Genomic DNA, 15956 nt, shown 5'->3' with positions numbered 1-15956 from the left:
CGACGTTTCGCATACCCTGGAGGGAATGTCATAGTTATCCCGAGGTATCATCCAGTCTCCATTCATACTCTTGCCCTCTTTTGAAAAAAATCAGTATAAAGTCAGGCGACCCATAAGATCACCTGACCAGATAGTTTTATTCTTCTGAGCTTCAGAGCACTATTCTTTGCTTCTTTGTTGCACGTACTCGTACAACGGCAGCCGATGATAGGATAACATGTTATATGAAAATAACAATAACCGATCTAAAAATGTTATATACAGTCGACATTCTTCAAATTACATTTTGTTGTGTAGTAGTTTGAAAAGTGTTCGAATAATTAGATACCTAGAGATAAATTGATTGCGCTGCTGAAGAAAATTTTCCAGTTTATAATTTTAACAAAATTTAGGTCCGAAACAGAACAGTTTTGATTAAAATAAGTGATTCTTTGTGAGTTGATATCTCTTTAATTGCTGTATTTGATACTAGCACTGGGTCACTCAATTCAATAACCATCACAGAGACGCTACTTTTAAAATTTTTTTCAACAATGCAGTTTTTTCTTCAGCATTCTTCCAGTTTAATCAAAAATTTTATTGGCAACTCTGCTTACAGTCATTGGCTATTGATATGACATTATGCCCTGAGGCAATCGGTTCAATTCATGTGCTCATCCGCATAAGTAATGGTGATCATTCTTCGTCTCCAATAACGGTACCAGCGGTTCAAACAAACAAAATCTTTTGTTCTTAGCATTGGATAAGGTGCAGGTGAAAAATCGAACGTCTTGGTTGTATTCATGAACCCAAAAGTGGCATCGAATTTAGGCGTGCCTGATAACTTCTCGGTAGCGAGGATTTTCATCAGGACCTCCATCGACAGACAGCATAATCGGTTTGATCGAGCTCTAAACTCTAGTGTTTCCGATGAACACCTAAAATTCTAGGCAACTGTTTATCCCGGCTTTATATGGAAATATAATTGGCCACAACAAGAAAAGCAATTATAACTGTAGAGAAAATCGTAATAGCTATCCCAAGTGTTTCAATGGGCGTGATTCTTATTGATGAATTCAAGTGTTTGCCGCACTAAGGTTTCTATAATTTTTCTGCATTGCGAATTAACTTGACTATTCCAATTTAAGTTTGGTTAAAAATTGAATTAACAAGGATAATGATGCGAATAATTGATTCTCTTGATTTATTTATCAACAAAGCCTGAGTGTTTGGAAAAATTTATTGATAACATTGCGCAGTTCGTACAGAGACTAGAGTCAAACGTCTCTACTTCAACGTAACTAGATTTTCGAATCATCGATAAAATATTGTAGGTATCTTTCGTTAAGCTAATAAAACTCTCATTCATTTCGTTACCGAACAAATGAGAAGGAAATTGCAGCGAAACTTGTTTCGCATTATTTTCCCCGTCAAGAGTAAATCCCCAGTCTTTGTGTTCGCGTGCCTTGTCTTGCTGAAAGCAATTCCCGCGAATTACAATTCTTCGCTCACAATTCAACTTTCCCAATTAAAAAGGACGCTTCTGAAGAACTTACCTCGTCGTTTCCATTGTCCTGCTGCCGCGGTTGCATCGCAAAGCGGGCCTTTGTGTTGGCCGAAATGGGCGGTACACGTGTTTTGTTATTAAGACCAGCGCCTGCCGTTCCTGCAGTGGATTTGGCAGTATTTCCATTGGCAACGCCGTTACTGATGCAGTTATTGTTGTTGCTGGCAACCGCTTTCGATTGGATCGGCTGCAGAGGGTAACTTTTGTCGATTCCCGTCACTCGATGATGGGCACGTCGTTCATCGAACATCTGGCGAACTTTACCGGCGCCCAGTGTTGCGGAGAGATCGCCCGTGCCGGAGCCACTGGGAGAATGATGGCTACCACTGACCGTGGTTGATGTATAGGCACTGATGGCCGAGGAACGGACGGTACTATTGCTGCTGCCGGTTCCGCCATGGGTCACTGTCGTATTGGACGAGCTGCTGGTCGCCGTTTTGCTGGCTGTCGATATCATTTCCACTTTGCGCTGGTCACGTTCTTGCTGTTGACGCTGCTGAAAGCGCATCTGTAAAATTGGACGGAAAAGGCGGAGAGTTAGAAAATGTTCCATCGGAAATTCCATCGTCCAAACACTATTTATGAGACTGCTACTTGGGTAGGCTCAAGCACAAACCTTCTTGATGATGGTTTCATAGCGATTGGTGAAGCTTTCGATAATTTCTGCATAATCTAAACCCTTCAACTTCATCACTTTCCTCACGTATGTGCGAAACGAGTGAATATTAGATAGCTAACCGGGTACTTTTCATATGAAAGATTTTGAAGTTTTTCCAAACACACTCTCCCATAACAACAATTTCGGTGAATAATGAATTTTTATGTATTATGTGCTCGTTCTGTAGAGTTCGCGAATGTAACAACGTTGCTCGGAAGCGAGCTCATACGGAAGGAACTGTCTTCAGGCGTGACCCTGCCGGAATCAAGCTGTGTCTCACACTGAATGATGCGTGCAACCATGGCCGTGCCTGCCAGGCAATACCGGGATTGATTATTCATGAGGTGGGTTTCGTTTCGAAGCAACCAGAAATGATGTAGGTATTTTTTTCTGGATATAGTGTTCTAATAATATATATCGTCAAAAAAGGTCATGAATGTTTATGATTTATGAGGTAGAGATCAATATTTGTTGTACGAAAATCAAAAAGTCCTTGAATAAGGACTTATTGTATTTTTCATATAGACGAACGTATAACCGATAGCAACCGGATCCTATTGTGACTACCACAATCTAAACAGGTTGCAACATTAAAGTTCAGCTTCGTTTATTTTCTACACATTCGCTGCAATATATACACACCACACACATACGGAAAACCCTGGAGAACAGCTTTTCACGAATAACGTTAAGTTTAATACGGTGCGAGAAATAATTTTCAACATAAAAATTAATACTGAAATTAGAATTCTTTTAATTTTTGACTTCTCGATGAGGTCTGATACTTTCGGCTCACGATTTTTTTGTTTGGTGTTCTCGATCTGTAATTTTCAGTATTTCATGAGAAATCCCGACTAACAAGTTTTGATAGCATTTAACCGATGTTTACTTCCTCTCTCTGCATTTTTAATCATCGATTTTTGATTCTTGAGAGTTTGGTCAATTTTTCTAAATTTCAAAAGGCGTTTTAAATTTTATCTGTATTTTTTTTTTGATTTTGAGTTTCCAATCAATCAACAGTATTACTGTTATTAAAATCTCCTTTTGGAAGTTTGAAAATCAACGAAAAATGAATTTTTTTTGTCGATCTTGAAGGTTTAACATGTTAGTTATTTCATTTTTGTTGCAATTAGGTGCTATTAAGAAAGATTTAAACATGTATTGTTTATGAAATTAACAAGAATTCAGAACTCTAGAACTAAAAAAATTCAGAACTAGAGGAAAAATAGGCGAAGCGTCTCAATACTGACTGTCACTTTTTTCAACGCCTGCTGGTTCCCTGGAGGTGGTCCTATAGTAAAGAGCTATACATCACTGGGTAAAGGACATTCAGAGATACTTTTGATTACTCTAGCTATCAAAAAGTGATTTTTATTCTGAAGTGTTCGAAGTTTAGGTCAAAAAGGTATATTATTTTCGAAGAAAATTAGTTAGGGAATTCAAAAAAAAATATATCAATTTCAGGCACAGTGCTGCCAAATATGCGAGTATACTTTGATTTCATAGTTGACAATTTCGCCATGTTTCTAAGAAAATTTTACACAAAAAACGCCAATTACCTCGAGGTATTGAGAGACAAACTCGAGTTAGAGCATTTTGAAAAAATAAAGTCAGCCAAAGAAAATTTGGTTTTAAGTAATTTCTATTTTAATTTTTTTTTGTATCTCAGGATGGACATTCCAAAAGATGAATATTGAATAACATTAGTCAATCCAAAAATAAATCAAATATCACGCGGCAGTGTTGCCACATATGTTCTTTTTGCATTTGAAAAATTAAATTGTTTTTTTTTTTTGGCAAATAGGCCTATTTAACTTTGACAATTTCAACGTGTTTCTGAGAAAATTTAACATGAAAAACACTTATCATCACTTAATTTACTCTGAATTGCTTCAAATTTCTGTTTTTATTTTGATTGTAAACTTGATTTTGAACATTCCTTATGATGTTTATCAAGTTAAAGAAAATTAACTAAGGAATTGAGAAAATATTTAAAATTTAACCGGAAGTGTTGCCAATTGCTTAGATATCCATAAAAACAGTTTTTGCATTGGGTTGTAATTTTTTAAGTTACAATCTTAACAAGGTTTTTTTAACGATGAATTTTTCTCTAGAAAAAAAATTTTGTTTTATAAAAAATCTTTTTAATTTTCCACTAATTGGAATAAAATATTTCATTGAAGATAAATATAACACTATTATTAATCACACTGCCACTTAATTTATTTAAAGCTTAAGTATTCTTGAAAATATAATAAAAAACAGGGTGCCAAAAAAGTTTTAAAATTAAATTCCCTGATTTTCTTTGATATTTCTTGATGTATAATATAAATCTACCTTATATTTTTTAGCATTCAGCACAAAAAAGCGCAACGTTCATGTGAAAAAAAGTATTTGAGTGGATATGAAACCGAACAGTAGATGATCCGTATGAGCCTCTTATGCTGAAATAAAAAATCCGTTTTAGCGCCAATGGACCGTTGAAAAAAGAATCATGTTCAAGTTTAAAATCTTTCCCTGTTTGTAATTCAGATTTTTTTTTATTTTTTCCTGATTTCCCTGATTGAAAAATAAATTCCCGCATCTCCTGATTTTTCATGTTTTTCATAGTTTTAGTCATTCTGAAAAATTAACTAGGATGTTTTACCGAAACTGATGAATTTAAAGTTATGCTGTCTGTACCTGGTGTAAAAAAAAAATAAGAGGTAACTGCCTACGCTGGGAAATTAGAAACTTTGAGAATCTTTTCGAAGAGATAATTCTATCGATGAAAAAGCCTTACTTTTAATGTTTAAGTTAGAACTTGAAAATTCCAAATTAATATAAAAAACTGTTTTTATGGTTTCCTTTGGGTGTTTCAACAGCACTTTTTTGCTTCAAAGTATCTGTCTGTTCAGATGAGGATCTCCATTGTACTTTTCTATAAAATTTAAGGGGAATTCATCACCTGGCCAAAAACAAGCTAAATTTATACACCTATGTTGAGCATCACTGAATGTAATTGATTGCAATCCAGTATCTTTTCCGACTGAAGGCTGAAATCCTTAATCCTCGCGGCTGCTCATCGATGGACACCTCTCTGCACCCTTTCCAATCCAAAGATCGGTTCGTCAGGGGGACCCACTTTCAATGCATCTGTTCGTCATATATCGGCATCCTCTCCTACGGCATTTAGAACTCGTGTGTGGGACTGATTTTAGCTCAATTCAATGCGAAAGATGTTCAGGCGGTTTGCAAATGCTTCCGGAGCCCGCTTAAATGAAGCAAAAACAATGGTAACCGACGTCGGTGAAACTAATTAATCTGTGACAGTACAATGGCTGCGGACGGAGGAAAGCATCAAAATACATGGCGTAGTTTTCACAAACTCGATACAGGAAATGGTTTCGTTTAACTGTAACATTCTGGTGATGAATTTCAGACGACAAACTTGGCATCATTCGTTGCACAGTTTGTCACTACAACAAAAAGTTACGCTGTTGAACGTTTCATGGACATAAAAAATCTGGTACACTACAGCTAACCTAGCACCGACTCCAGCGCACTTAGCGAAACTAACGGCCACCATGCGTAGCTATCTCTTCCGTGGGTGGCAGGGAAAGTGGCGGCCTCAGACTGCATTTACCGGCGCTTAATTGCAAGGCTCTATTGATCAAGCAACATATACACGAGTTAGATTCCCTTCCTTTTTATAATTCCTTTCTACAACAAGCAATTCCTTCCAACTCAAATTCCATCCACGATCTTCCTTGTTTAAAAATCATCCTAAGCAAAATATTACACATCTACACTGTAGAGCTGGTGATGAGGCCTTCCAGCACAACTTTTTTGGCTAGCACACCAACTACTTCAACAATAGCTGCTTGCTTGGACTGGCTATCAACGAACACTGACGATTAATGAACTTTTGCGGCCCTTGCTTGAAGGTATATCAGCGACACCAAGAAGGGAAATTTTGAAACTCTTGTTTTGATAGATTACCTTCATTGATAATTGTAACAGTAGGATAAATGTAGAAGTATTGAACTTCAATTTAGTAGTCGGTGTTTGTTACCATTATGTAGATAATTTTCAAACTTATACTTTTGCAAAAAAATTGTTTGCAAACCAGTATCTTTACGAGCTGAAGGCTGGAATCCTAAAAACGGCCAAATGCGGCCTTTAACAAATTCTCAACGACCAAACTAAAGTCGGTAACCAAACAATCGATTTTGATTACGCGAGTTGGAATATACAGGGGTAGGCAAAATGATTGAGACAGCCAAAATTTTGTCAATTTTTAAATAGCCAGAGCTTCCCGAAAAATGAATCAATTTTGATCAAACCGGTTCCATTTAACTGGAAAACTATCCTGGTTTCGTGGTATTACTTGAGAATTTGACGTGACCTATGGACATCGGAAATGTTCCGGATTTTGGGAGTGTGTATCAAAATGTGCATTTTTGCAACGCGTATAACTTTATATGACATTTTGTTTCTTTTAGGTTAATATGTTTTCAATAAGCTAAAATTCATTCTGAGTTAATTGGTACCCAAAAGTTGAAAATCTGTCGAATAACCATCGAGATATGAATAAATTAATGCGGGTGTTGTTTTTGGCAATTTTCACTCTTGTTGGGTACAATTTTCCTTGGGCACCCTTGCAGAATGCAATGAAACTTTGTGATTGTGTAGGTTTTAATAAACCAAGCAGAAACTTCGCAAACTTGTGTTGAAAATTTATCTGCACTCACATTTGCAAAGGTTTGAAATATTGGAACCTCTTTCTTATTAACCAACATATCTAAATAATGACGAGAGATAGAGAAAGGAATGGGTCAATGGATAACTTCTAGAAAACTATCTGAACTTTTATTTAAAAACATTAAAAATTTGAATTTCAGACCTTACACTGAAAAAATATAATTCAAAAAAAAAAAACAAAAAGCGATTTTGAAAACATCGGTTAGTTCAGATTTTTTCAAATGAAGGTTTTTAGATAGACAATTGAGTTGCCTCAAACACTTCAATACAAACCAGAAATTCATAAAGAAAAAAAAGTTTTTCTAACAAAAACTTTTTCGTGTGCAACATTTATACCCAACAGCAAAAAAAAAACTGCAAAAAACATAATTAATTCATATCTCGATGGTTCCTTGACCAATGAACCCGGAATGAGTTTATTGGAAACAAGATGTCAGAAAAAGTTCTACACGTGGCGAAAATGCACATTTTGACACACACACTCCTAAAATCCGGAAGATTTCCAGTGTCCGTTAGTCCCTTCAAATTCTCTACTAATTTTTGGAAATTAGAATAGTTTTTTAGTAAAATTAAACCGGTTTCATCAAAATTGATTCATTTTCCGTGTAGTCCTGACTATTTAAAAATTGACATAATTTTGCAAATCTCAATCACCCCCTGTACATGAACATATAAAATTCAAAAACAGTCGAGGTTTGACATCGCAACACGTAGCTTATTCGGGCAGACTATGGTGATTTCGGTCACGGCTAGAAATCATTCAGCCAGATCCCTCGAAATTTGCATGGCATTCAATGCCTTCGATTCGGGTTGAAAGAATACAACACAGGGCCCCAACTATTCTTTCGGGTATAACTTTACACGGTGAATTAGTTCCTGAGGAACTCTTTTAGCGACTCTTGCAGCCTTGTATCTGGGAGGATCATTGCGTTTCCGAAATCGGATAAAGGTTCTCCCTAAATCTCGCAAACAGAGGGCCGGTAGGGTAGAGAAAAACCTATTCTAGTGTCGATGTTGCTTTAGCTGCTCATCTGCAGGCTTTTATCCAAATAGTAGCTCCTCTGTGCTGCAAACGGGGAAAGGGTCCATATTTCCAAAAATACGCAAATATAGGGTGAAAAGGGGCAAAATATACCATTTCCCATCACCATCACCAATCGATTTGTTGGCCAATTTTACGGCGATTAATTAGAGGGAAAACCAAAGCTAACATTTCCACACCTCTCCAGGCAAATTATAATTGCCGATACTTGTCTTGGCTAACGAGGCTCAGTAAAAAAAACAGTAGATTTAGGCTTAGGTGGAAGGTCAAAAAATCTGTTACTACCACGGCGACAAAAGTTTTCTTTCCTTTCTGTAACAGTCGTTAGAGATGCAAAGAAAAACTCGGTCTCTGGGAACGACGATTGTAGCACTTCCTTTTTACTTTCCCCAACCGACCGTAAGGACGTAACCGGTATCGTAATCAATTCATACAATGCGGAAGGTACTGAATTGTTGTGCATTCAAAATGGTAAGGTGAGGTATAATGTATGATGTATAGTTTATGATGTATGATTCATGATGCATAATTTATGATGTATAATTTATGATGTACAATTTATGATGTATAATTTATGATGTATAATTTATGATGCATAATTTATGATGTATAACTAATTAGGATGTATAATTTATGCTGTATAATTTATGATGTATAATATATGATGTATAATTTATGATGTATAATTTATGATTTACAATTTATGATGTATAATTTATGATGTATAATTTATGATGTATAATTTATGATGTATAATTTATGATGTATTATTTGTGATGTATAATTTATCATGTATATTCTATGATGTATTATTTATGATGTATAATTTATGATGTATAATTTATGATGTATAATGTATGATGTATAATTTATGATGTATAATTTATGATGTATAATTTATGATGTATAATTTATGATGTATAATTTATTATGTATAATATATGATGTATAATTTATGATGTATAATTTATGATGTATGATTTATGATGTATAATTTATTATGTATAATATATGATGTATAATTTATGATGTATAATTTATGATGTATAATTTATGATGTATAATTTATGATGTATAATTTATGATGTAAAATTTATGATGTATAATGTATAATGTAAAATGTATAATGTAAAATGTAAAATGTATAATGTATAATGTATAATGAATAATGAATAATGTATAATGTATAATGTATAATATATAGTGTAAAATGTATAATGTATAACGTATAATGTATAATGTATAATGTATAATGTATAATGTATAATGTATAATGTATAATGTATAATGTATAATGTATAATGTATAATGTATAATGTATAATGTATAATGTATAATGTATAATGTATAATGTATAATGTATAATGTATAATGTATAATGTATAACGTATAATGTATAATGTATAATGTATAATGTATAATGTATAATGTATAATGTATAATGTATAATGTATAATGTATAATGTATAATGTATAATGTATAATGTATAATGTATAATGTATAATGTATAATGTATAATTATATTATATAATTTATGATGTATAATATATGATGTATAATTTATGATTTACAATTTATGATGTATAATTTATGATGTATAATTTAGGATGTATAATGTATAATGTATAATGTATAATGTATAATGTATAATGTATAATGTATAATGTATAATGTATAATGTATAATGTATAATGTGTAATGTATAATGTATAATGTATAATGTATAATGTATAATGTATAATGTATAATTATATTATATAATTTATGATGTATAATATATGATGTATAATTTATGATTTACAATTTATGATGTATAATTTATGATGTATAATTTAGGATGTATAATTTATGATGTATTATTTGTGATGTATAATTTATCATGTATATTCTATGATGTATTATTTATGATGTATAATTTATGATGTATAATTTATGATGTATAATGTATGATGTATAATTTATGATGTATAATTTATAATGTATAATTTATGATGTATAATTTATGATGTATAATTTATGATGAGTAATTTATGATGTATAATTTATTATGTATAATATATGATGTATAATTTATGATGTATGATTTATGATGTATAATTTATGATGTATAATTTATGATGTATAATTTATGATGTATAATTTATGATGTATAATTTATGATGTATAATTTATGATGTATAATGTATAATGTAAAATGTATAATGTAAAATGTATAATGTATAATGTATAATGTATAATGTATAATGTATAATTATAATGTATAATGTATAATGTATAATATATAATATATAATGTATAATGTATAATGTATAATGTATAATGTATAATGTATAATGTATAATGTATAATGTATAATGTATAATGTATAATGTATAATGTATAATGTATAATATATAATGTAAAATGTATAATGTATAATTATAATGTATAATGTATAATGTATAATGTATAATATATAATATATAATGTATAATGTATAATGTATAATGTATAACGTATAATGTATAATGTACAATGTTTAATGTATGATGTATGATGTATGATGTATAATGTATAATGTATAACGTATAATGTATAATGTATAATGTATAATGTATAGTGTATAATGTATAATGTATAATGTATAATATATAATGTATAATGTATAATGTATAATGTATAATGTATAATGTATAATGTATAATGTATAATGTATAATGTATAATGTATAATGTATAATGTATAATGTATAATGTATAATGTATAATGTATAATGTATAATGTATAATGTATAATGTATAATGTACAATGTATAATGTATGATGTATAATGTATAATGTATAATGTTTAATGTATAATGTATAATGTATAATGTATAATGTATAATGTATAATGTATAATGTATAATGTATAATGTATAATGTATAATGTATAATGTATAATGTATAATGTATAATGTATAATGTACAATGTATAATGTATGATGTATAATGTATAATGTATAATGTTTAATGTATAATGTATAATGTATAATGTATAATGTATAATGTATAATGTATAATGTATAATGTATAATGTATAATGTATAATGTATAATGTATAATGTATAATGTATAATGTATAATGTATAATGTATAATGTATAATGTATAATGTATAATGTAAAATGTAAAATGTAAAATGTATAATGTATTATGTATAATGTATAATGTAAAATGTAAAATGTATAATGTATGATGTATAATGTTTTTTCCTGTGTGGACTCATCACAGCGACCAGAAATATGATGTGATATCGCCCGTATGTTTGCTGTATCCCGCATTTATGTTATTAGCAATATCACTATTGAGAGTAAGTGATATGTTTTAAGTGAAGTGCGACTGGAAATTTTTAGCTTATGGGTTGGGTTTTGGCTACACAGTCTGTCACGGATTTAAAACGAGAGTTTACTACTGCCCGACGTTTCGGCCAGAGGTTTTTGGCCTTTTTTAAGGGGAACTATTAAAAAACATTTATTATAAAACTGGTTTGTCAGGCAGCAGTAAACACCCGTTTTGAATCCGTGACAGACTGTGTAGCTGAAACCCAACCCATAAGTAATTGATATGAATATTATAATTTGTGCTTGTGTGTATGCTCTTTTTTTAAGCTTACTACTTCGAGCCTCGCTGACTCCGGCCAATATTATATCCAAATACAATTCCCTGGAGAGGCTTCAACTGAATGGGCCTCTGACAAGTTTTATTGTTAGGGATTTAATTTTGACTAGAGGTATTTGTGGAGGTTTTGTAGAATTCAACATGTAGGTAGGGCTAAAGGGGAGCCTGGGAATAAACCCATGCCTAAGTTTGTTGATATTGAACAAACCTGATTCTACTTAGATTCAACTCACGACCACCCGCTTGTAAAAAAGCGGATATATAACCTTCTGGCTACGAAGCTCCCTATGTATAATGTTTAATATTTGATGTTTAATGTTTATTATCCATGAAAAAATGAAAAAAAAGTTTATATGTTAAATGTGAAATGTTCAATGTTAAATTTGTGTTAACAAACTTGACTCTCATTAAAAGAAATAATTTATTCGATCAGACTTGGAGCAAACTGACAACAGGATACCAACTGAACGTATATGATTTTCATCCTTCAGCACGATGAAACATCGTTCAAGTTTTTTTTATGGTTTGCTAGTTTGATCGAGAGAAGTTCAACATCCAAAAACTTGCTGGCCCAGCTCGAAGTAATGCCGCTTCAGAAGCTTCAAATTCAATCGTGACAGAAAGCGCCATATAATCCTCCAGAATACAGGAAAGCCGAGGAAGCGAGAATATAATTTCCGCTTTTCTATCGTGAAGGTTCGGTTTGCTTTGATTGACATTGGCATAAATTACCATTGGACCGTGCCATTCTGGAAGAGCGACGACGATGGGGCAGGCGTCGTCGGTGGATGGAAGGAAGTTGCGGTCCATACCAAAAAGTTTTCCTAACACGCCGGGCCACCGCAGCAGAGCGAGGCAGGGGCGTGGTGTGGGAACGACTGTCACCTTGCTTTCGTTTCAGTATGCGTTTGAGGTTCAGGATATGATTTTCGTTCACCGTTCTTCTCGGTGAAGATTGGCTTTTTTGACGGGCACTTTCGCTGGAAACGGAACGGAAAGTTCAATCTAGGTTGGCTTCTTTTGTAGTCGTAGGGAAATTCAATAAAAAAGCAAAATTGCCCGACTGCTCATTCAATCTCTCCTTTTTACGGTTACCTCAGCCCATGTAATTATGTGCGGGGTGTAAAGAACGGGAAAAACGGGGAGGAAAATTTGCTTGCAAATGAGAATTTAAAATCCGATTGCATCGTCAGTCGAGGAGCGCATCGTGACTGACAGCGGTGGAGGAGGAAGGAATTTTAACTTTTGCTTTACGATAGTAAAAGCTGCGATGTTTGCTTTCGTGCTGGAAAGCGGAAATTCTAGAATTCCACTCGAGTGCATTCGGATCGTTTGGAATACTGAACTTGGAAGATACTTGAAACTTCGAAACGAGGCAACACGCAGCCTCACACATCACAGCAGTGTGCAGTGAGCTCCAAATGAATAAACTTTTCTTGCTCGTAGCTGATAAAAACCCGGAGAAGGGATTAGAAGTTAGCGGGAAACGTTGATGTAATAGCATTAGTAATTGACTGTGCAGTTTGCAAGAATCATTAACAGGAAAATCTGCGGTTGTTGGCACTAATGAACTATTTGTAGAGGAAATCGATAATTTCCCGATAATTATTTTCTATCAAGCCCTAAAGCCAATCTGCGGTAAGGGGATCAACCCCTCGACAGGCAGATATTTCTGCGGTGAAATAGTGAATTCAATGGTGGGAGCTGTCAGTCAGAAAACAGTTTGGCGGTGAAAATTCCACAAGCAGCGGTGATTTCCTAACTCGGGCGAACGAAAGCGCAATTCAACGAATCATTTGCAGAATTATTTCGAGTTCTCTCCGGCAGTTTAACTGCACAAACACACACACAGTTGGTCACTTTACTGAGCTTTTGCACACGTCAGCGTATTTTCCAACAACTAGCTGCCTGTCAAAGTGTCAGGAAAGGAATTTTCGCCACTGATTTTGATACCAACGCTTGGCTTAATTTTAACAGAATTTGAATCATTTCAAAATAAACAAAAAAGACCTTGAACGTTAGCCCTTTGTGTCCACCAACAGGTAGCTTTCTCGGTACGACGTAGTAAAATTATAAATGATTCATAGCACATTTATAGGAAGATCGATAATAGTTTTTGATTGTCCGCCTAGCCTCGGTCAAACTTACATCAAAACTTCCTCCGGCGATAGAACCAGTTCGGCTGAGTGCTTCGAGTAAACTGCGGCCAGTCCAAGAATCGTCCAAACTGACACTTACGACACCGTTGGCCACGGTTCCACGGCTAAGCAAGGAAGATGCGTCCGTTATTCATACAGTCGCAGGCAGAGGTTTTTCCCAAGCACTAATTTTAACATATCTAACAGGCGGTTTCGTCCGTCACGTACCGTGCCCACCGGTGAACTGTCCACTGGTGATAGCGTGCTGTCTTCTAGTCCGGTCAGGCTACCCCTGGCCTGGCGAATCAGAATATCGACCAATACACGAGTGATTATTATCATTTATATTTACAGTCGGTCCACACCCCCCCTAGCAAGCGAAAAGAGGACAGCTCATTCCCGGTGGTAATTGACAGCTTGATATGCATTTTCGTGACGTTTTTTCCGTTACTCACACGCGCACACGTGGACGTCGTGGGCCCGATTTGGGTGTTTGTTCAGTGGGGTGGCTGAGAAAATTACATCATTATTTTGATTAAGTCTGTAATGGGGCGAGAAATCGTGTGGTATGGTCACATTTTCTCAGAGATTTTTTGTTATTGTTACACTAATGCAGTGTAAGCCCTTTTACTTCTCGTAATAAAAAATTCAAAATTCAGCAAATAATGGTAACACACATAACGGCATTACAGAATTTCGAATACAGTCGATATACATTAAAGAAAATATGTAAAGAGAGTTACAAACATAGAAAAATTATACAAAATCAAATCTAAACCTCACTACTAAATACCATATCATCCCCTCTTATATTCATTCTCAAGAAAAACTTGTTGCTCTAAATAGTTTTCTGGCTACGCCGGTAAGCCTGTCGAACTTAATTGCAATTGCCATTTTAGCCAAAGAGGTTTCTTCCGGTTATGCAGTCTTTAAAACTTAGTTATATTGTTTATCAAGGTTCTACAAGCAAACACTAAATAAAAATAAAAAAATAGTTACACAAATAATGCACATAATCAATGTCAATACATAATTATACATCAACCTAACAATCATTTGTGAATACAAAAAACAACGAAACAGATAGCAATTGCTATTTCGAATAATAACATTTTCAAAATCTTGGTCAAAGGTGATCGCAGCTAGTTTCTTTTGAAATTGTTAGTAAACACAAGAAACTCGAAGAAAATATGGACCCAGCCCAGGAACTCCTCGGAGTAAATAAAAAGATGCCGACCAACGAAGTTTAAAATTATGATTTTTTTCTCATTTTCTTCTTTTTGTTTTGCTTATCTTTAATTCCATTCATAAATATTCTGAAAGCCAATAACAAACAAATAGTAAATCTGTTATCATGATCAAAAACACATTTTTTTGATTTTGTATATTTCCTATAAAACCAAAAATTTCATTCGACGCTTGGTCGCAGCTAAACTCTTCTGAATTTGTTATTCCAGGTGTCTAACCTGGAATTTGAAAAAAAACAAAGACCCAGCCCGGGAACTCCTGGGTGTGAAAAGATACTTAACAACGAAGTTTAATGGTTTAAAATTGGTTTATTTGAAACGGCACGATTCATTTTCTGTTTTACTGAGCCAAGTACAATTCGTATTAATTCTACGTTAGCAGGGAGAAGAGGGAGGCCTTTTTTTATTCTCGCGGCCGACTACGAGCTAGTGGGGATTTAAGGTGAGAGGAGGGGAGATACAATTTTGACTTAAAACTATTTTGGAACTTTGTTTTCCAACTGGTAGAGCAATTGTATTCTTGTTTGTTGTGGGTTCAAAATATTTGTGTAAGCATAGATGCGGGCTCTTCGTTTCCGTGTCTTTAGCATAGCATATTTGTATCCTTAATCTGACAAATAGACAAAGAAAATTTTAAATTTTAATGTCAGCGTTTTTCAGAAAGCAGTATAGCTGTGTCATGTACTGGAGATCACCGCTTCCCAGAATGTCTCTAACGGGTACGTTCGGTTGTTTTCCTCGGGCCCGAAGGGAATCTATAAGCTCGGACCTAACACCACAGTATTCGGTACACGACCAAACAACATGCTCGATGTCATGGTAGCCATCGCCACAAATGCAGTGATTACTGTCTACAAGCCCTATACGAAAGAGATGCGTGTTTAACGTGTAGTGATTGGACATAAGTCTGGACATCACGCGAATGAAGTCCCGACCTACATCCA

General features: G+C 33.9%; 1 protein-coding gene across 5 annotated transcripts in view; it reads right to left on the bottom strand.

The window, feature by feature from the left end:
- The window catches only part of LOC129733927 (nuclear pore complex protein DDB_G0274915), a 93099-nt gene that overhangs the window by 17813 nt on the left and 59330 nt on the right, over positions 1–15956 (bottom strand). For 3 of the 5 annotated variants that reach the window (XM_055695548.1, XM_055695549.1, XM_055695552.1), the window contains one exon: positions 1536–2054. In XM_055695548.1, the coding sequence (XP_055551523.1) occupies positions 1536–2054 (519 nt within the window). Of the gene's footprint in view, positions 1–1535; positions 2055–2162; positions 2480–13775; positions 14011–15956 lie in introns of those variants that run through there. The other 2 variants (XM_055695551.1, XM_055695550.1) reach the window with 2 other exon arrangements.

Source organism: Wyeomyia smithii, chromosome 1 (assembly GCF_029784165.1).
Source record: "Wyeomyia smithii strain HCP4-BCI-WySm-NY-G18 chromosome 1, ASM2978416v1, whole genome shotgun sequence".
Lineage (NCBI taxonomy): Eukaryota > Metazoa > Arthropoda > Insecta > Diptera > Culicidae > Wyeomyia > Wyeomyia smithii.
The sequence above is the reverse complement of the archived record's forward strand: the minus strand, read 5'-3'. Positions and strand labels throughout refer to the sequence as shown.